The sequence below is a fragment of the Bombina bombina genome, chromosome 6, assembly GCF_027579735.1.
Source record: "Bombina bombina isolate aBomBom1 chromosome 6, aBomBom1.pri, whole genome shotgun sequence".
NCBI lineage: Eukaryota > Metazoa > Chordata > Amphibia > Anura > Bombinatoridae > Bombina > Bombina bombina.
In genome coordinates, this window is record NC_069504.1 from 756,124,549 (window position 1) to 756,145,277 (window position 20,729).

The window sequence follows — 20,729 nt, forward strand, 5'->3', positions numbered from 1 at the left end:
CCGGCAACCATCTTGATCCAAGCGGCATCTTCTATCTTCATCCGATGACGACCGGCTCCATCCTGAAGACCTCCACCGCGGACCCATCTTCTTCCGGCGACGTCCAACTGAAGAATGACGGTTCCTTTAAGGGACGTCATCCAAGATGGCGTCCCTCGAATTCCGATTGGCTGATAGGATTCTATCAGCCAATCGGAATTAAGGTAGGAATATTCTGATTGGCTGATGGAATCAGCCAATCAGAATCAAGTTCAATCCGATTGGCTGATCCAATCAGCCAATCAGATTGAGCTCGCATTCTATTGGCTACAATGTAATTATAATTTATATTGTAGCTATATTAGGATTTATTTTACAGGTAAGTATTTATCTTTAAATAGGAATAATTTATTTAATAAGAGTTAATTAATTTCGTTAGATTAAAATTATATTTAACTTAGGGGGGTGTTAGTGTTAGGGTTAGACTTAGCTTTAGGGGTTAATAAATTTATTTTCTACCTGTAGAAATTCTGAAAGAATAGCTGTCTTCTAAGGGAATCGTTGGCCTAGATTTGGAGTTTGGCGGTTTGCCGTGAAAACCAGCGTTAGAGGCTCCTAACGCTGGTTTTAGGCTACCTCCGGTATTTGGAGTCACTCAAAATAGGGTCTAACGCTCACTTTTCAGCCGCGACTTTTCCATACCGCAGATCCCCTTCCGTAAATTGCGTATCCTATCTTTTCAATGGGATTTTTCTAACTCCGGTATTTAGAGTCGTGTCTGAAGTGAGCGTTAGACATCTAACGACAAAACTCCAGCCGCAGGAAAAAAGTCAGTAGTTAAGAGCTTTCTGGGCTAACGCCGGTTTATAAAGCTCTTAACTACTGTGCTCTAAAGTACACTAACACCCATAAACTACCTATGTACCCCTAAACCGAGGTCCCCCCACATCGCCGCCACTCGATTAAATTTTTTTAACCCCTAATCTGCCGACCGCCACCTACGTTATACTTATGTACCCCTAATCTGCTGCCCCTAACACCGCCGACCCCTATATTATATTTATTAACCCCTAATCTGCCCCCCACAACGTCGCAGCCATTGAGCTCCGGTCGGCAGATTAGGGGTTAATAATTGAAGTTAGGTGTCGGCGATGTTAGGGAGGGCAGATTAGGGGTTAATACTATTTATTATAGGGTTAGTGAGGCTGATTAGGGGTTAATAACTTTATTATAGTAGCGGTGCGGTCCGCTCGGCAGATTAGGGGTTAATAAGTGTAGGCAGGTGGAGGCGACGTTGAGGGGGGCAGATTAGGGGTTAATAAATATAATATATCGGTCGGCGGTGTTAGGGGCAGCAGATTAGGGGTACATAAGGATAACGTAGGTGGCGGCGCTTTGCGGTCGGCAGATTAGGGGTTAATTATTGTAGGTAGCTGGCTGCGACGTTGTGGGGGGCAGATTAGGGGTTAATAAATATAATATAGGGGTTGGCGGTGTTAGGGGCAGCAGATTAGGGGTACATAAGGATAACGTAGGTGGCGGCGCTTTGCGGTCGGCAGATTAGGGGTTAATTATTGTAGGTAGCTGGCTGCGACGTTGTGGGGGGCAGATTAGGGGTTAATAAATATAATATAGGGGTCGGCGGTGTTAGGGGCAGCAGATTAGGGGTACATAAGTATAACGTAGGTGGCGGTCGGCAGATTAGGGGTTAAAAAAATTTAATCGAGTGGCGGCGATGTGGGGGGACCTCGGTTTAGGGGTACATAGGTAGTTTATGGGTGTTAGTGTACTTTAGAGCACAGTAGTTAAGAGCTTTATAAACCGGCGTTAGCCCAGAAAGCTCTTAACTACTGACTTTTTTCCTGCGGCTGGAGTTTTGTCGTTAGATGTCTAACGCTCACTTCAGACACGACTCTAAATACCGGAGTTAGAAAAATCCCATTGAAAAGATAGGATACGCAATTTACGGAAGGGGATCTGCGGTATGGAAAAGTCGCGGCTGAAAAGTGAGCGTTAGACCCTATTTTGAGTGACTCCAAATACCGGAGGTAGCCTAAAACCAGCGTTAGGAGCCTCTAACGCTGGTTTTCACGGCAAACCGCCAAACTCCAAATCTAGGCCAACGATTCCCTTAGAAGACAGCTATTCTTTCAGAATTTCTACAGGTAGAAAATAAATTTCTAGTTCCACAGATATTGTCTCAAATCTAAAGATCAAGACAAAAAAATTGAATGGGGTATAGTAAAAATAATTTTAAAAAAGTATATAAATTACAGTTAATGTAGTTTATTACAATATAATATCCTAAGACACCATTGTCACAAAATATAAATGATTTTCTAATATCTCATAAAATATATAAATACATCTTCAATACTTGTTCATAATGTATCCTTTTCTTGAAAGCGTGGTTAGCAGTAAGACATTCCTCGAAATTCCCTGTAGTGTCTATAAAATGTCTCTTTCCGTATACTACACATTTTATGTCCAATACCCACTGCATTGTCCTTATAACAATTAATTGTAACAACTTACAGTTTGTCCTACTTCTTGTATATACAGTAAATCTGTGTGTGGTTCCACAGGTCCAGACTGTGACATAGTAGTCACAGTCTGGACCTGTGACTCGAGTTGGTCCAATCAGTGCTTCTTAAGCACCTAATGTTCAAAAAGTAGTGTGCACACTTACGTATGTTGATACTTGTAGTTGTTACCTGTGACACATTGGATATATCTGGACAAATAACTGCTACCGTCTCTGTGTCTGTATCAGCTCTCTTCACTTAATCAAGTGATCCTAAGAGTCAAGTCCGGTTGTTCCTCCGTCTTTATGTAAACCGTGAGTTATGATTGTTACTTGTGGCAGATTGAATGTTTCTGGGCAAATATCTTCTACCGCCTCTGTGTCTATATCAGCTCTCTACACTGAATGGAATATTTTTTTTGTCCCTTTTTCTTTCATCAGATGGTGAGAGTCCACAAGTCATCACATGTGGGAATATTCCCCTCCTGACTATTAAGAGGAGGCAAAAGACACCAGAGCTCTAAATTTATTTATTTTATTTATTTATAAAATATTTTACCAGGAAGGATACATTGAGATTTCTCTCGTTTTCAAGTATGTCCCTCTTCCCTATTTCGTGGTCATTTTCTATGGTATCCTTGATGAATACTGAGGTGAAAGTGAAGTGTAGAACTTGTAATTGAAAGGGGATCCTCTAACTGAATCTTTCAGAACTTCTTACTGTGGAAACCTCTCTGGATAAGATTCAGGATTGTATTAATCTCCTAAGAACAGCAAATTATTTTATTTGTGATGCAGCTGTGGACATGATTCACATTAATGATAAGAATGCTGTATTCACTGTTTTAGTTAGACAGGTTTTGTGACTTAAAGGGACACACTACTTGAATTTTTTTTATTCTTTATAAAGATAGATAAACCCTTTATTTCCCATTCCACAGTTTTGCATAACAAACATATAACTAATAGTTACATTGTAGCTAGCTTAGGGTTTATTTTTATTTTACAGGCAAGTTTGTATTTATTCTATCTAGGTAGAATAGTTATTAAATAGTTATTAACTATTTAATAACTACCTATTTAAAATAAATACAAAAGTACCTGTAAAATAAAACCTAAGTTACAATAATACCTAACACTACTCTATAATTAAATAAATTAACTAAATTAAATACAATTAAATAAATTAAATTAGCTAAAGTACAAAAAAATAAAACACTAAATTACAGAAAATAATAAACAAATAATAAACAAATATTTAAACTAATTACACCTAATCTAATAGCCCTATCAAAATAAAAAAAAGTCCCCCCAAAATAAAAAAACCCTAGCCTAAACTAAACTATCAATAGCCCTTAAAAGGGACTTTTGCGGGGCATTGCCCCAAAGTAATAAGCTCTTTTACCTGTAAAGAAAAATACAAACAACCCCCCCAACAGTAAAACCCACCACCCACACAACCAACCCCCCAAATAAAATACTAACTAAAAAAACCTAAGCTCCCCATTGCCCTGAAAAGGGCATTTGGATGGGCATTGCCCTTACTTTTAAGGGCAATTCCCATCCAAATGCCCTTTTCAGGGCAATGGGGAGCTTAGGTTTTTTTAGTTAGTATTTTATTTGGGGGGTTGGTTGTGTGGGTGGTGGGTTTTACTGTTGTAGCTCTTTTGCGGCCCAAAGTCACTAACCTAAAAATAAAACCCGCCCAATACACCCTTAAAAAAACCTAACACTAACCCCCTGAAAATCGATTTACTGTTCTGAAGATCCGACATCCATCCTCAAGGAAGAGGCAGAAGTCTTCATCCAACCGGGCCGAAGTCCTCAACGAAGCTGGGAGAAGTCTTCATCCAAGCCGGGCGAAGTGGTCCTCCAGACGGGCAGAAGTCTTCAGACGGCATCTTCTATCTTCATCCATCCAACGCGAAGCAGCTCCATCTTCAAGACATCCGATGCGGAGCATCCTCTTCATCTGTCGACTAAAGACGAATGAAGGTACCTTTAAGTGATGTCATCCAAAATGGCGTCCCTTAGATTCCAATTGGCTGATAGTATTCTATCAGCCAATCGGAATTAAGGTAGAAAAAATCCTATTGGCTGATGCAATCAGCCAATAGGATTGAACTTCAATCCTATTGGCTGATCCAATCAGCCAATAGGATTGAGCTCGCATTCTATTGGCTGATTGGAACAGATCTTCAAGGGGTTAGTGTTAGGTTTTTTTAAGGGTGTATTGGATGGGTTTTATTTTTAGGTTAGGGACTTTTGGCCGCAAAAGAGCTGTTTTAAGGGCAATGCCCATCCAAATGCTCTTTTCAGGGCAATGGGGAGCTTAGGTTTTTTTAGTTAGTATTTTATTTGGGGGGTTGGTTGTTTGGGCGGTGGGTTTTACTGTTGGGGGGGTTGTTTGTATTTTTTCTACAGGTAAAAGAGCTGATTACTTTGGGGCAATGCCCCGCAAATGGCCTTTTTAAGGGCTATTGATAGTTTAGTTTAGGCTAGGGTTTTTTTTTATTTTGGAGGGCTATTAGATTAGGTGTAATTAGTGTAAATATCTTGTAATTTGTTTATTATTTTCTGTAATTTAGTGTTTGTTTGTTTGTTTTTTGTACTTTAGCTAATTTATTTTAATTTAGGTAATTGTATTCAATTTAGGTAATTTATTTAATTATAGTGTAGTGTTAGGTGTTATTGTAACTTAGGTTAGGTTTTATTTTACAGGTACTTTTGTATTTATTTTAACTAGGTAGTTATTAAATAGTTAATAATTAAGTTTAACTATTCTACCTAGTTAAAATAAATACAAACTTGCCTGTAAAATAAAAATAAACCCTAAGATAGCTACAATGTAACTATTAGTTATAGTTATAGCTCAACGCTGACTCAACGCTCACTTCTTGTCTTTTAACGCCGGGTTTGTAAAAACTCGTAATACCAGCGCTGCAGGTGAGGGAAAACTGCTCGTTAGCACCGCATAGCCTCTAACGCAAAACTCTTAATCTAGCCGTTTGTCTTTTATTGTCTTGTTTCTCTGTTGTACTTTTATCCTTGTACCCATGGGCAGCGCTGCGGAATCTGTTGGCGCATTATTAATAAAGAATAATAATAATTAGCCACAGTCTTTCAGACTTTGAGAAGCCAGAGTTCTGGCTTCTCAAAGTCATTCTGGAAGTCCAACTCTCTTGGTACAAAAACAATAAGACCAATAAGTCTACCCCAGCTCCCAAGACTGCATAAAGGTGCAGACTTCATACCATACCAGTCTCTGGTTAGGGAGGTAGATAGGGTATATTTAGGGAGGCTTGGAAGAGATCTGTTCAGGATCCCTGGGTATTGCAAATCATTTCCTTGGTATACTATTGAATAAGCTTTTGTTCAATGCCCACTCGGGAGAATTATTTCTTTCTTGAATGCCTCAAGATCCTTTAAAGTGAATGATTGCTATAGGTCCTACTTCAGAATTAAACCAGGGGTTTTATTCAATCTCTTTCTCTCACAATATTGAACAATATTGCACTTAACTTCCTTTAATGCAAGAGGGTCAGTTTATGTCTACCATAGACATAAAATATGCTTATTATTTACAGGGATCATGTCAAGTTCCTTAGAATTGTTTTTCTAGACAAACATCAGTTTGCGGCCCTCACTTTTGGTCTGGCCTTTTATTAAAAGGACTGTTAGCTCTGTTTTCTGTAGCATGAGCTCAAGGGATTTCTGTTGTTCCTTACTTGGAAGACATTCTGGTTCAGACTCCCTCTTTTCATCTGGCTGTATCTCACACTCAGATGGTACTTCAGTTGCTTCAAAGTCATGGTTGGAAAATAAATCTTCCAAAAAGCTCATGAATGCTTCAGACGCATGCCTGTGCCCTTCTGCAGCTGAATCCTTTTCCCTTCTATCGCTCAGTGTATGGGATTTGTAGGTCTCATGGTGGCTGCCACAGGTGCAGTTCCATTTGGCAGATTTCATCTTTAGGCCCTCCAATTGTATGTGATGCATCAATGGAATAGGGAAAAGGTTCTGTCTCAGAGCATTCTGATAGATTACAGGACAAGACAGTCCCTGACTTGTTGGCAGACTCACCAGTCCTTGGTTCAGAGAGCCACCTTTCTCCAGTAAGTGTGGCTAGTAATTTCCACAGATGCCAGCCTGTAGGGTTGGGTTGGTCTGGGTTCATTGAGAGTGCAATGCTTTTGAGCTGATGAGACTGATTTATCATGGCCCAAATGGGGCCAAATACCCCTGTTTAAGGCTCGCCGGAAACAGGAGTAAAAAAGCTACTCCTTAATTTGTCCGCTGCCTCTGTGGCTGCGAACATCAATCCACCCAATCTCATACGTTCGGCATTGCACAAGCAGTTCACCAGAACTGCTTGTGCAATGATATACGCTGTCTGCATTTATCGATGTCTAGTGGACATGATCTCTACAGCGGATCATGTCCGCCAGACAAATGATAAATCGGCCCTGATATATCCATGTAGAATTTCTCTATTGTGCAATAATTTACCCCCCCCAAAGTATTATTTTCTTCTAAACTTCACTCTCTCTGTTCTCCTTACAGAACCCCACGTCCCTGGACTGCACTGCGTCCATCCTAAAAGCAGGTCTAGAAATCGCCTTCCTAAAGTGCTGCAGCCAAGTTTATTGCATGTGAGCTCAGGTTCCACCGTTGCCACATGTCTAAGTCAAGGAAGTTTAATCGAATGTGACCTTGATGATCTCATTATGGATGATATAGCGGAAACTGATGAAGAGGAGAGTGATGGCAGTGATTAATAAGATTGTTGCTGCTATATTATCAGAACATATGATGATTTTTTTTATTATTTTGTTTCTAATTCTTTAAATCTAGTGGAACTGGTCTTTATAATGTTTTTCGGTAATACATTCTACTGGTTTACACCACTATTTTTTGCTCCATATATCATAACTACTACTGTTGTTAATCCATTTAATGTTTATGTACAATTTATACTATCACTGTATGTAACTGCTTTATATCGTTTTCCTATTGTTGCACACCACCTCCATACAACACCTCCTTTTGTATTATGTTATCTGATAATCCATTTTGTTGTTTCCTTTAAATCCCCCCATTTGCTTTTTGCTGCCCTGTAAAGATTGTCTTAATTCAATTATGGGTCATCATAGCTGTTTCCAATGATCAGTCCATGAAAGATCATGCATATTTACTAGTTTAAGTCAGAGTTATAATTTTGGTATATTCAGATTAACACATAGAACTTTCATAGAATTCCGAAATTACACTAATTCAGCAATCACATTTCTCCAACATAGGTGTGTCCGGTCCACGGCGTCATCCTTACTTGTGGGATATTCTCTTCCCCAACAGGAAATGGCAAAGAGCCCAGCAAAGCTGGTCACATGATCCCTCCTAGGCTCCGCCTACCCCAGTCATTCTCTTTGCCGTTGTACAGGCAACATCTCCACGGAGATGGCTTAGAGTTTTTTAGTGTTTAACTGTAGTTTTTCATTATTCAATCAAGAGTTTGTTATTTTCAAATAGTGCTGGTACGTACTATTTACTCAGAAACAGAAAAGAGATGAAGAATTCTGTTTGTATGAGGAAAATGATTTTAGCAACCGTAACTAAAATCCATGGCTGTTCCACACAGGACTGTTGAGAGCATTAACTTCAGTTGGGGGAACAGTTTGCAGTCTTTGCTGCTTGAGGTATGACACATTCTAACAAGACGATGTAATGCTGGAAGCTGTCATTTTCCCTATGGGATCCGGTAAGCCATGTTTATTACGATTGTAAATAAGGGCTTCACAAGGGCTTATTTAGACTGTAGACATTTTTTGGGCTAAATCGATTGATATTAACACTTATTTAGCCTTGAGGAATCATTTATTCTGGGTATTTTGATATAATAATATCGGCAGGCACTGTTTTAGACACCTTATTCTTTAGGGGCTTTCCCAAAGCATAGGCAGAGTCTCATTTTCGCGCCGGTGTTGCGCACTTGTTTTTGAGAGGCATGGCATGCAGTCGCATGTGAGAGGAGCTCTGATACTTATAAAAGACTTCTGAAGGCATCATTTGGTATCGTATTCCCATTGGGTTTGGTTGGGTCTCAGCAAAGCAGATACCAGGGACTGTAAAGGGGTTAAAGCTTAAAACGGCTCAGGTTCCGTTATTTTAAGGGTTAAAGCTTCCAAATTTGGTGTGCAATATTTTCAAGGCTTTAAGACACTGTGGTGAAAGTTTGGTGAATTTTGAACAATTCCTTCATGTTTTTTCGCAATTGCAGTAATAAAGTGTGTTCAGTTTAAAATTTAAAGTGACAGTAACGGTTTTATTTCAAAACGTTTTTTGTACTTTCTTATCAAGTTTATGCCTGTTTAACATGTCTGAACTACCAGATAGACTGTGTTCTGAATGTGGGGAAGCCAGAATTCCTATTCATTTAAATAAATGTGATTTATGTGATAATGACAATGATGCCCAAGATGATTCCTCAAGTGAGGGGAGTAAGCATGGTACTGCATCATTCCCTCCTTCGTCTACACGAGTCTTGCCCACTCAGGAGGCCCCTAGTACATCTAGCGCGCCAATACTCCTTACTATGCAACAATTAACGGCTGTAATGGATAATTCTGTCAAAAACATTTTAGCCAAAATGAACCCTGTTCAGCGTAAGCGTGGATGCTCTGTTTTAGTTACTGAAGAGCATGACGACGCTGATATTAATATCTCTGAAGGGCCCCTAACCCAATCTGAGGGGGCCAGGGAGGTTTTGTCTGAGGGAGAAATTACTGATTTAGGGAATATTTCTCAGCAGGCTGAATCTGATGTGATTACTTTTAAATTTAAATTGGAACATCTCCGCATTTTGCTTAAGGAGGTATTATCCACTCTGGATGATTGTGAAAATTTGGTCATCCCAGAGAAACTATGTAAAATGGACAAGTTCCTAGAGGTGCCGGGGCTCCCAGAAGCTTTTCCTATACCCAAGCGGGTGGCGGACATTGTTAATAAAGAATGGGAAAGGCCCGGTATTCCTTTCGTCCCTCCCCCCATATTTAAAAAATTGTTTCCTATGGTCGACCCCAGAAAGGACTTATGGCAGTCAGTCCCCAAGGTCGAGGGAGCGGTTTCTACTTTAAACAAACGCACCACTATTCCCATAGAGGATAGTTGTGCTTTCAAAGATCCTATGGATAAAAAATTAGAAGGTTTGCTTAAAAAGATGTTTGTTCAGCAGGGTTACCTTCTACAACCCATTTCATGCATTGTCCCTGTCACTACAGCCGCATATTTCTGGTTTGATGAACTGATTAAGGTGCTCGATAGTGACTCGCCTCCTTATGAGGAGATTATGGACAGAGTCAATGCTCTCAAATTGGCTAATTCTTTCACTCTTGACGCCTCTTTGCAATTGGCTAAGTTAGCGGCTAAGAATTCTGGGTTTGCTATTGTGGCGCGCAGAGCGCTTTGGTTGAAATCTTGGTCGGCTGATGCGTCTTCCAAGAACAAGCTACTAAACATTCCTTTCAAGGGGAAAACGCTGTTTGGTCCTGACTTGAAAGAGATTATCTCTGATATCACTGGGGGTAAGGGCCATGCCCTTCCTCAGGATCGGCCTTTCAAGGCAAAAAATAGACCTAATTTTCGTCCCTTTCGTAAAAACGGACCAGCCCAAGGTGCTACGTCCTCTAAGCAAGAAGGTAATACTTCTCAGGCCAAGCCAGCTTGGAGACCAATGCAAGGCTGGAACAAGGGAAAGCAGGCAAAGAAACCTGCCACTGCTACCAAGACAGCATGAAATATCGGCCCCCGATCCGGGACCGGATCTGGTGGGGGGCAGACTCTCTCTCTTCGCTCAGGCTTGGGCAAGAGATGTTCTGGATCCTTGGGCGCTAGAAATAGTCTCCCAGGGTTATCTTCTGGAATTCAAGGGACTTCCCCCGAGGGGAAGGTTCCACAGGTCTCAGTTGTCTTCAGACCACATAAAAAGACAGGCGTTCTTACTTTGCGTAGAAGACCTGTTAAAAATGGGAGTGATTCATCCTGTTCCATTGAGAGAACAAGGGATGGGGTTCTACTCCAATCTGTTCATAGTTCCCAAAAAAGAGGGAACATTCAGACCAATCCTAGATCTCAAGATCTTAAACAAGTTTCTCAAGGTCCCATCTTTCAAGATGGAAACCATTCGAACTATCCTTCCTTCCATCCAGGAAGGTCAATTCATGACCACGGTGGATTTAAAGGATGCGTATCTACATATTCCTATCCACAAGGAACATCATCGGTTCCTAAGGTTTGCATTCCTGGACAAACATTACCAGTTCGTGGCGCTTCCTTTCGGATTAGCCACTGCTCCAAGGATTTTCACAAAGGTACTAGGGTCCCTTCTAGCTGTGCTAAGACCAAGGGGCATTGCAGTAGTACCTTACCTGGACGACATTCTGATTCAAGCGTCGTCCCTCCCTCGAGCAAAGGCTCACACGGACATCGTCCTGGCCTTTCTCAGATCGCACGGCTGGAAAGTGAACGTGGAAAAGAGTTCTCTATCCCCGTCAACAAGGGTTCCCTTCTTGGGAACAATTATAGACTCCTCAGAAATGAGGATTTTTCTAACAGAGGCCAGAAAGACAAAGCTCCTGGACTCTTGTCGAATACTTCATTCCGTTCCTCTTCCTTCCGTAGCTCAGTGCATGGAAGTGATCGGGTTGATGGTAGCGGCAATGGACATAGTTCCTTTTGCGCGCATTCATCTAAGACCGTTACAACTGTGCATGCTCAGTCAGTGGAATGGGGACTATACAGACTTGTCTCCAAAGATACAAGTAAATCAGAGGACCAGAGACTCACTCCGTTGGTGGCTGTCCCTGGACAACCTGTCACGAGGGATGACATTCCACAGACCAGAGTGGGTCATTGTCACGACCGACGCCAGTCTGATGGGCTGGGGCGCGGTCTGGGGATCCCTGAAAGCTCAGGGTCTTTGGTCTCGGGAAGAATCTCTTCTACCGATAAATATTCTGGAACTGAGAGCGATATTCAATGCTCTCAAGGCTTGGCCTCAGCTAGCGAGGTCCAAGTTCATACGGTTTCAATCAGACAACATGACGACTGTTGCGTACATCAACCATCAGGGGGGAACAAGGAGTTCCCTAGCGATGGAAGAAGTGACCAAGATCATTCTATGGGCGGAGTCTCACTCCTGCCACCTGTCTGCTATCCACATCCCGGGAGTGGAAAATTGGGAAGCGGATTTTCTGAGTCGTCAGACATTGCATCCGGGGGAGTGGGAACTCCATCCGGAAATCTTTGCCCAAGTCACTCAACTTTGGGGCATTCCAGACATGGATCTGATGGCCTCTCGTCAGAACTTCAAAGTTCCTTGCTACGGGTCCAGATCCAGGGATCCCAAGGCGGCTCTAGTGGATGCACTAGTAGCACCTTGGACCTTCAAACTAGCTTATGTGTTCCCGCCGTTTCCTCTCATCCCCAGGCTGGTAGCCAGGATCAATCAGGAGAGGGCGTCGGTGATCTTGATAGCTCCTGCGTGGCCACGCAGGACTTGGTATGCAGATCTGGTGAATATGTCATCGGCTCCACCTTGGAAGCTACCTTTGAGACGAGACCTTCTTGTTCAGGGTCCGTTCGAACATCCGAATCTGGTTTCACTCCAGCTGACTGCTTGGAGATTGAACGCTTGATTTTATCGAAGCGAGGTTTCTCAGATTCTGTTATCGATACTCTTGTTCAGGCCAGAAAGCCTGTAACTAGAAAGATTTACCACAAAATTTGGAAAAAATATATCTGTTGGTGTGAATCTAAAGGATTCCCTTGGGACAAGGTTAAGATTCCTAGGATTCTATCCTTCCTTCAAGAAGGATTGGAAAAAGGATTATCGGCAAGTTCCCTGAAGGGACAGATTTCTGCCTTGTCGGTGTTACTTCACAAAAAACTGGCAGCTGTGCCAGATGTTCAAGCCTTTGTTCAGGCTCTGGTTAGAATCAAGCCTGTTTACAAACCTTTGACTCCTCCTTGGAGTCTCAATTTAGTTCTTTCAGTTCTTCAGGGGGTTCCGTTTGAACCCTTACATTCCGTTGATATTAAGTTATTATCTTGGAAAGTTTTGTTTTTAGTTGCAATTTCTTCTGCTAGAAGAGTTTCAGAATTATCTGCTCTGCAGTGTTCTCCTCCTTATCTGGTGTTCCATGCAGATAAGGTGGTTTTACGTACTAAACCTGGTTTTCTTCCAAAAGTTGTTTCTAACAAAAACATTAACCAGGAGATTATCGTACCTTCTCTGTGTCCGAAACCAGTTTCAAAGAAGGAACGCTTGTTGCACAATTTGGATGTTGTTCGCGCTCTAAAATTCTATTTAGATGCTACAAAGGATTTTAGACAAACATCTTCCCTGTTTGTTGTTTATTCAGGTAAAAGGAGAGGTCAAAAAGCGACTTCTACCTCTCTCTCTTTTTGGATTAAAAGCATCATCAGATTGGCTTACGAGACTGCCGGACGGCAGCCTCCCGAAAGAATCACGGCTCATTCCACTAGGGCTGTGGCTTCCACATGGGCCTTCAAGAACGAGGCTTCTGTTGATCAGATATGTAGGGCAGCGACTTGGTCTTCACTGCACACTTTTACCAAATTTTACAAGTTTGATACTTTTGCTTCTTCGGAGGCTATTTTTGGGAGAAAGGTTTTGCAAGCCGTGGTGCCTTCCATTTAGGTGACCTGATTTGCTCCCTCCCTTCATCCGTGTCCTAAAGCTTTGGTATTGGTTCCCACAAGTAAGGATGACGCCGTGGACCGGACACACCTATGTTGGAGAAAACAGAATTTATGTTTACCTGATAAATTTCTTTCTCCAACGGTGTGTCCGGTCCACGGCCCGCCCTGGTTTTTTAATCAGGTCTGATAATTTATTTTCTTTAACTACAGTCACCACGGTACCATATGGTTTCTCCTATGCTATTATTCCTCCTTAACGTCGGTCGAATGACTGGGGTAGGCGGAGCCTAGGAGGGATCATGTGACCAGCTTTGCTGGGCTCTTTGCCATTTCCTGTTGGGGAAGAGAATATCCCACAAGTAAGGATGACGCCGTGGACCGGACACACCGTTGGAGAAAGAAATTTATCAGGTAAACATAAATTCTGTTTTTTTTGTATATACAATGAGTCGAAAATCTGTTAAATTTTACAAAATTGCACAAAATACATTTTTAAAGCTTTTAAGATTGAATTTGTGTAATATATATATTTTTAAATAAAAAAGAGCTAGTTGTTTTTGTATATGTGTATTCACAGACAGCACAAATAAATATAATAGCAACATGATTTATTTTGTTTCTTCATGTAATTATTTAATTATGCCTACAAAGTGTGATAAAAAATTGATATGCAGCTATTGAGAACAGTGATATATTAAAAAAATATATAGCTTAATTATATCAAGAGATTTAATTATAAAGTGTTTTAGTATTATCATCATTTAAAGGTAGAAGGTTTAAAAGCTATTCATGATCATAGTTTTTTTTTTAAAAAACTGCTATACAGTATGTATGTGTGTGTGTGTATTTGTTTAGCCATATTAGTCCAGTTGAAAAGATAATAAAAAATAACGAGAGTATTACAATATGCAATGATACCTTTTTTTATTTATTTTTATTGAGGAAAATGTGTAAATACAGAATAAGAGTTTGCATACATAAGCGTCGCTACAGGGGGCAAGGGAGGACAACTGCCCCCTCCCTAATTATTCATCCCCCCCCAGTCACAAGGGTGCCTAATTTGCCGTTCCCTAGTAGTTAAAATTGAAAACAGTTTGTGCATAAGGGGACAGTTCAGAGGAATTCCAGCAGGTGGCGTTTCTAAATTTTGCAAAAGCAATCAGGCGGTGAGGCACCTCTGGTGTGCAGGAACAAGCTTGTACCATCCATCCCTGTACTAACCTGTGGAAAACAGCAGGAAGAGGAGCGCTCTCTGCTAGGTAGGAGGCACTATGCCCTATACTAGTAAATTTCAACTACTGACAGTGTTCCGTTTTTATCCTTTGGTATCCAATTTATTTTCATTTATCAGCATGGTTGCAGCAGCTTCTCCGTTACCTCTAAACTCGACTTGGGTCCCTACGCATAATAATCCCCCCTCCTTCCTGCTCATTGCTATTTGTTCTGGTTTGTGTATACGGTGGGTACATCTAGCTTCTGCACTCCACCACATAAGATTCCTGGGACGATTAAGTTTCAGCCAGCAGCAACAGAACACTGAATTCCTGCCTGTGTAATGTTTATCTGACAGTGAAGTTCAGGGGGGCTTGGGATACCAACGCTCTATTCAGCTACAAGTAAGATGTTTGCTTTTTTTTTTGCTTCCAGTGTTTAAGCCCCTGCCCCTCTATTTGCTTTGTGTATTATTTAATGAACGTGTTGAAAGCACCTGTGACAAACAGTATATCACAATGACTATTGCTCTCTAGTTGTTTGTTTATTTTATTTTTTTATTTACAGTTGTATGCAAAAGTTTAGGCAACCCTGACAATTTCCATGATTTTTATTTATAAATAATTGGGTGTTTGGATCAGCAATTTTATTTTGATCAATCAAATAACTGAAGGACACAGTAATATTTCAGTAGTGAAATTAGCCTTTTCTGCACACACGCCACAAACAGAGGCGTGTGTGCAGTTAAGGTATGCAAACGCACATTTGGACAAGTCAGCTTCATTTTGGAAGAAGGTGCTGTGGACTGATGAAACAAAGATTGAGTTATTTGGTCATAACAAGGGGCGTTATGCATGGCGGCAAAAGAACACAGCATTCCAAGTCAAACAATTGCTACCCACAGTAAAATCTGGTGGGTGTTCCATCATGCTGTGGGGCTGTGTGGTCAGTGCCGGTACTGGGAATCTTGTTAAAGTTGAGGGTTGCATGGATTCCACTCAATATCAGCAGATACTTGAGAATAATGTTGAGGAATCAGTCACAAAGTTGAAGTTATGCCGGGACTGGATATTGCAACAAGACAGCAACCCAAAACACTGCTCAAAATCTACTCTTGCATTTATGCAAAGGAACAAGTACAATGCACGGTGACACCATCTGCAGCAAGATGATGATGTAGGTCTTTGGAGGGGGTCTGTGGGCTGTTCTTGACCATTCTCACCATCTCAACATATCATATTGTCCCTATAGAATTCATCCCAAAATCTGTATGTTATAATAGATTTACTAGGTTGCGACAAAGGGAGACCTATTGGATCTGGAAGCTCAAGACACTATTCCCTGAGGGATTAAATGATAATTTAGATCTGGCAGCTTTCCAACAGTTTCTCCCTTTTTGTAATGATTTGGTAAACATGCCAATAGAGAAGGTTTTTGTCCTTTCTAACGTTATTTGTATAGTATTAGACTGAATTTAGTATTCAGTCTAATATGCACCTTTCCTTTATAGATTGGTGATTAATCTTTTGAGAATACATATGTTGCATTTAAGATTATTCTGCCATTGTCGTATGTTCTGTATGATATGATTTAAATTAATTTGTTTACATACAGCGCTGACAATGTGGCTATATGTATAGGGATATCTAGAGAGTGTGCATATTGTTTATTTTTCCCAAATCTATGTATCTTTTCAAGCAATATTATTTTTGAGTAGCCAATAACAACGGACACATTTTTCTGTAACCAAGAGTGCCAGCTTAGGTTTCCCTTTTTGTTTACTGGACATATTTGCCATTACTTAACACACAGGAGCCCAATATTTTGTGCTTTAAATATGAGCTCATTGGGTGTTTGTGTGTGATGGCTATTAGTGTCAAGTTTGGTCCCATAGTGTTGTGTGTGACTCCGCCTTGCGATTACTGATTGGTTTAGGTGAAGTGACGTCACGATTTGAGGGGTGTGTTGCTATGACACAGTTACACTTACAGGATTGAGCGTGCGTCTGTTTACCTATTTCCAGCTGCCAGCTCACAGGGTGGACTTATAAGAGGAATATGGTTTGTCATCTTCTATATTTATCAAGGAGGCAGCTCTATCTGTATACAATTACTACTATACGGTTGTGTTCGCCTTATAGGGGGCACTTTAAGGCTTGATCTTATACTGATGATGCATGTATACATATATATGTTTGTATACTACATCCTGGCAACAGGGAATCTTTGTTTCTAAACATAAAAAATTATGTTTAGAATGTGTTGTTTGATATATGTATTTATATATGGACTTTTAATATTGCTCACTATGTATTCAGGTCTGCAAACTAAAATGGGGTTTCTTTGCTTAAGTCATCATATTATAAGCAGCTGTAGCCTGTCTGTGATTAGATCATGTGACTCAACTTCAACATGTGCACGCAATGTGTTTTTAATCAATGTATAATGTTTGTCCTGTATATATAGTGTGTGTTTTGTATAGCTCACTTACCACTGCCTGATGAAAAGGTGCCAGCAGCATCTTGAAACGCGTATCAGAATTTCTTGTATTGTTTTGTTTTTAATAAAATATATCCCTTGCCTTGGGATATTTTAATTTATTTTATTGGTTCGTGAACTTTATTTTGGGGTCTCATATCCTTTGCTGGATTGTGGATCCTGTTCTTTGGAGTGAGTCAGCTGGTAGAGTCTGATATACCAGCTTGCACTACTTGCACTGCATTATAGTGCACAGCATATGTGAGTATTCCATAACAGAAGGGGCACGTATTGGGGGCTTTGAAAGCATTAGTGACCATCTGCACCATTGGAGTCTCCCTGTTTCCCTCCCCATTTTTTTTCTTTCATCCCAGACTCAAGTTCATTGAATCTGGTGGGAGCTAGCTGGTGGGCTCTGAATACTCCAGCCTGCAACAATAACACTGCATTATAGTGCGCTCCATACCCATTTATTTGTAAGGGGATCATTTCTGGGGAAGATCTAGCTGTGTTTTAAGATTCTGCACCATTGGAGCGCCTTCTTCTCTTTCATTTTTTTCTCAGATTTTCCATCCACTCTTAAGAAGAGCTGACCCTGGTGATCATCTATCCTCTCGACAGCCTGTGGAGGGCGCCTTTGTTTTTTGTTACTATCTTTCTGATGATTACATTTTGGTAGCTTTCTAAGAACCATATTAACAGCATGATTGTGTAGAGAAAAGGACACCAGCAACAACAGTGTTTTTGTTTGAATTTTTTTATTCAACCTGTTTTTTTATGTTACAAGTTTTTATTTATCAAAAACGCATTGACAGAGCAACAATAATCACCTTCTAAGCACAGCACCTAGACACGAAGAAACGGATTTCCTCAACCTTCACACCCTGTAACACTGTCGGCTCTCTCTTATTTCAAAGTACCAAAATAACTGTGATTATACTCAACAAATTGTCCTGTATGTATAACTTACTTCTTCCTTTGACTTACAAAAATAAAAGATTTAAAAAAAAACTTTGCTATAACAACAAATCTAATGATGGCCTAAGACTTTTGAACAGTACTGTATATATACACACACTCCCACGGGAAAAATTACTTGTTCATTCAATGTTAGAGAGAAAAAAGTAAAATTTTTACTTGTACACTAGTGGAAATTTCAAGCCATGTGTGTGTGTTTTTTGTTTTTTTATTCATTATAATTACTGTAACATACATAGTAACATAGTAACATAGTAGATAAGGTTGAAAAAAGACTGAAGTCCATCGAGTTCAACCTATACAAATCTAAAATACTTACAAAAAGCTCCAGTTAAGCTTAAATAACCCCATTAAAATGTGACCCATTTAATACTAGCAATCATATCCATGAATTTTGTTTATATACAGAAATTTATCCAGACTATTTTTAAATGAATCTATGGTATTGGCATTCACTACCTCCTTTGGTAATGAGTTCCACAATTTTATGGCTCTTACAGTGAAAAAACGTTTCCGTTGCAGGAGATTAAATCTCCTTTCCTCCAACCTTAAATTATGACCTCTTGTCAGAAACAATTTTCTTGGAATAAAAAGAGCTTCTGCCATCTCTGTATATGGGCCTTGAATATATTTATATAAAGTAATCATGTCACCTCTCAAGCGCCTTTTTTCTAAAGAGAACAGACCCAGTTTGGCTAGCCTCTCCTCATAGGTTAATTTCTCCAATCCCCGTATTAGCTTTGTGGCCCTTCTCTGAACTTTTTCTAGTTCTGCAATATCTTTTTTAGCAATCGGTCCCCAGAACTGCACTCCAAACTCTAATAATATAAATAACACCATTATACAGTGATACACATGCAGTGTATAGGTAGTAGGTTCTAATCATCACTGTATACTGTTGTGGGTTTATTATCAGTGTATAGATGGTCAGGATCTGCTTGCATGTTCATTATCAGTGCAGGTATACTCAGCATCATTATAAAGATTAGAGTTAATGTTAGAGTTACTTTATTTTGTTGTAAGTTGCAGCGTTTACATTCACACAATTATATTACAATATTACATTGCAGTTTACATATTATCAGTGGACAGAGATTCTTTGAATAATGAACATTCTGTGTTTTAACACAGAATGTTCATTATCAGTCTACCAGATTCCATATCAATATTCAGCTCAGTATATCAATTAACAGTGTATTAAATTGATATTTTTTTAACCAATATGAACACTATTTATTAGGTTTAACCATCATGGACACTTTCTTTAGGGAATAGGCACCACCACGGAATTCAGCCCAGTACACCCCATCCTGATAGCGACTTCGGTAATGGCCACCCTTGTACCAAATCCCATTGAGGTTTGAGTGTGCACACATATTGTACCACCAGCCTCCTTTCTGGAAGTGAGCACAGTTACCTGGGGAAGAAATAAAGATAAAGAGATGATTATATCAAATATTAATTGTATTATTAGTCTATTCCTGTTTATCTACATTTGTATTTTTTTGCTCATTATTCCTAATGACTGCATATGACAATGTTTGCACTTCTGAATTGGGCTCTTCTCCTGTATCTGTTTACATTATGAAAATGTATTCAGTTTTTCATTTGCAAATATATAATAATAATAATAATAATTGTGATCTTTATTTTATATTTGTGCCAAATAAAATTTGTTTCCCTGGAAAATGCCTCATTATAGCTAGTGTACCTAATCTGAGTTGTTACAAAGCTTTTGAAATGATTAATATCCAACTAGCTCTGTTAAATTTACTCTTATTTAAAAGGGACATGAAACACCTAGGGCTAGATTACAAGTGGAGCACTAAAGTTTTTAGTGCAAGCGATATCAGAATATTAAGGTTGTGTTAACTTGCACACACATTACAAGTTGAAAGTAAACGCGTTCGCTTGAGCACAATCTAATTTTAACACGCCTCAGTTTAGCACGAATGAAGACCTCGAGTTAGGGTTAGGGATTTAAAAAAAGTTGCACTAAACACAACATAAATACATTGAAATATACTGTTACACTCATATAAACAGTATGTGATAGGAATGAGACTCATAAATATTAATTAAAAAAAAAGGTATATGGGCATGTATTTGACTGCAAAAGGCTATAATATATATATATATATATATATATATATATATACAGTATATATATGTGTGTGTGTGTCTGTCTAAATAATAAAGTAAAATAGGCATAGGCGTGTTATTGAAATATTAAATATAAAATATTAAACATAATTATTATAGATACTGTTAAAATATATATATATATATATATATATATATATATATATATACACACACACACTATGGATTTTTTATCTTTTTTTTTTATCTTTTATTGAGGTTGTTGTGAAAGATACAACATTGAATATACCAGTTACAAAAATGACATGTAAACAATCAGCCATTATAGTATGACGACAACAAAATACATAAATGTCTGTAGCTAAATGTTGTCAGAGAAGACAGAGATTTGCACAGCAACAATTGTACATACTAGAATAACTTGGAACCTCCTTTTAACATTTATATTTTCTCTCTCATTTCAAAGGGTCACTCATGTACCCGGGGAACCTTAATTCACATAGACCTAGATTATAAATTGTGCGGTACAGCTATACCGTTGAAAAATTGGCCTTTACAAGTGGAATAGTCAGCTCACCTGTATTACAAGTCGCACGGTATGGCTATACTGCTAGCATTTTAGCCTATGATCCATTCTGCACTTTAAAAAATGGCCTTTGAGTGTAGAATGTTCAGCTCACCTGTATTACAGGTTGTCCCATACAGCTATTCCGCTAGCGTTATAGCTTACAACGCAA

The 20,729-nt window shown here is 39.5% G+C and overlaps 2 protein-coding genes across 3 annotated transcripts in view; one reads left to right on the top strand and one right to left on the bottom strand.

Annotated features, from left to right (window-relative positions):
- SHFL (shiftless antiviral inhibitor of ribosomal frameshifting) overlaps positions 1 to 7,837 on the top strand; it is a 571,473-nt gene extending 563,636 nt beyond the window's left edge. For both annotated transcript variants that reach the window (XM_053718031.1, XM_053718032.1), the window contains one exon: positions 7,067 to 7,837. In XM_053718031.1, the coding sequence (XP_053574006.1) occupies positions 7,067 to 7,281 (215 nt within the window). In that variant the 3' untranslated portion in view covers positions 7,282 to 7,837. The remainder of the gene's footprint in view (positions 1 to 7,066) is intronic.
- An 11,281-nt stretch (positions 7,838 to 19,118) lies between these two features.
- The window catches only part of ANGPTL6 (angiopoietin like 6), a 149,413-nt gene continuing 147,802 nt past the window's right edge, over positions 19,119 to 20,729 (bottom strand). The window contains exon 5 of the mRNA XM_053719417.1: positions 19,119 to 19,306. Coding sequence (XP_053575392.1) covers positions 19,119 to 19,306 — 188 coding nt within the window. The remainder of the gene's footprint in view (positions 19,307 to 20,729) is intronic.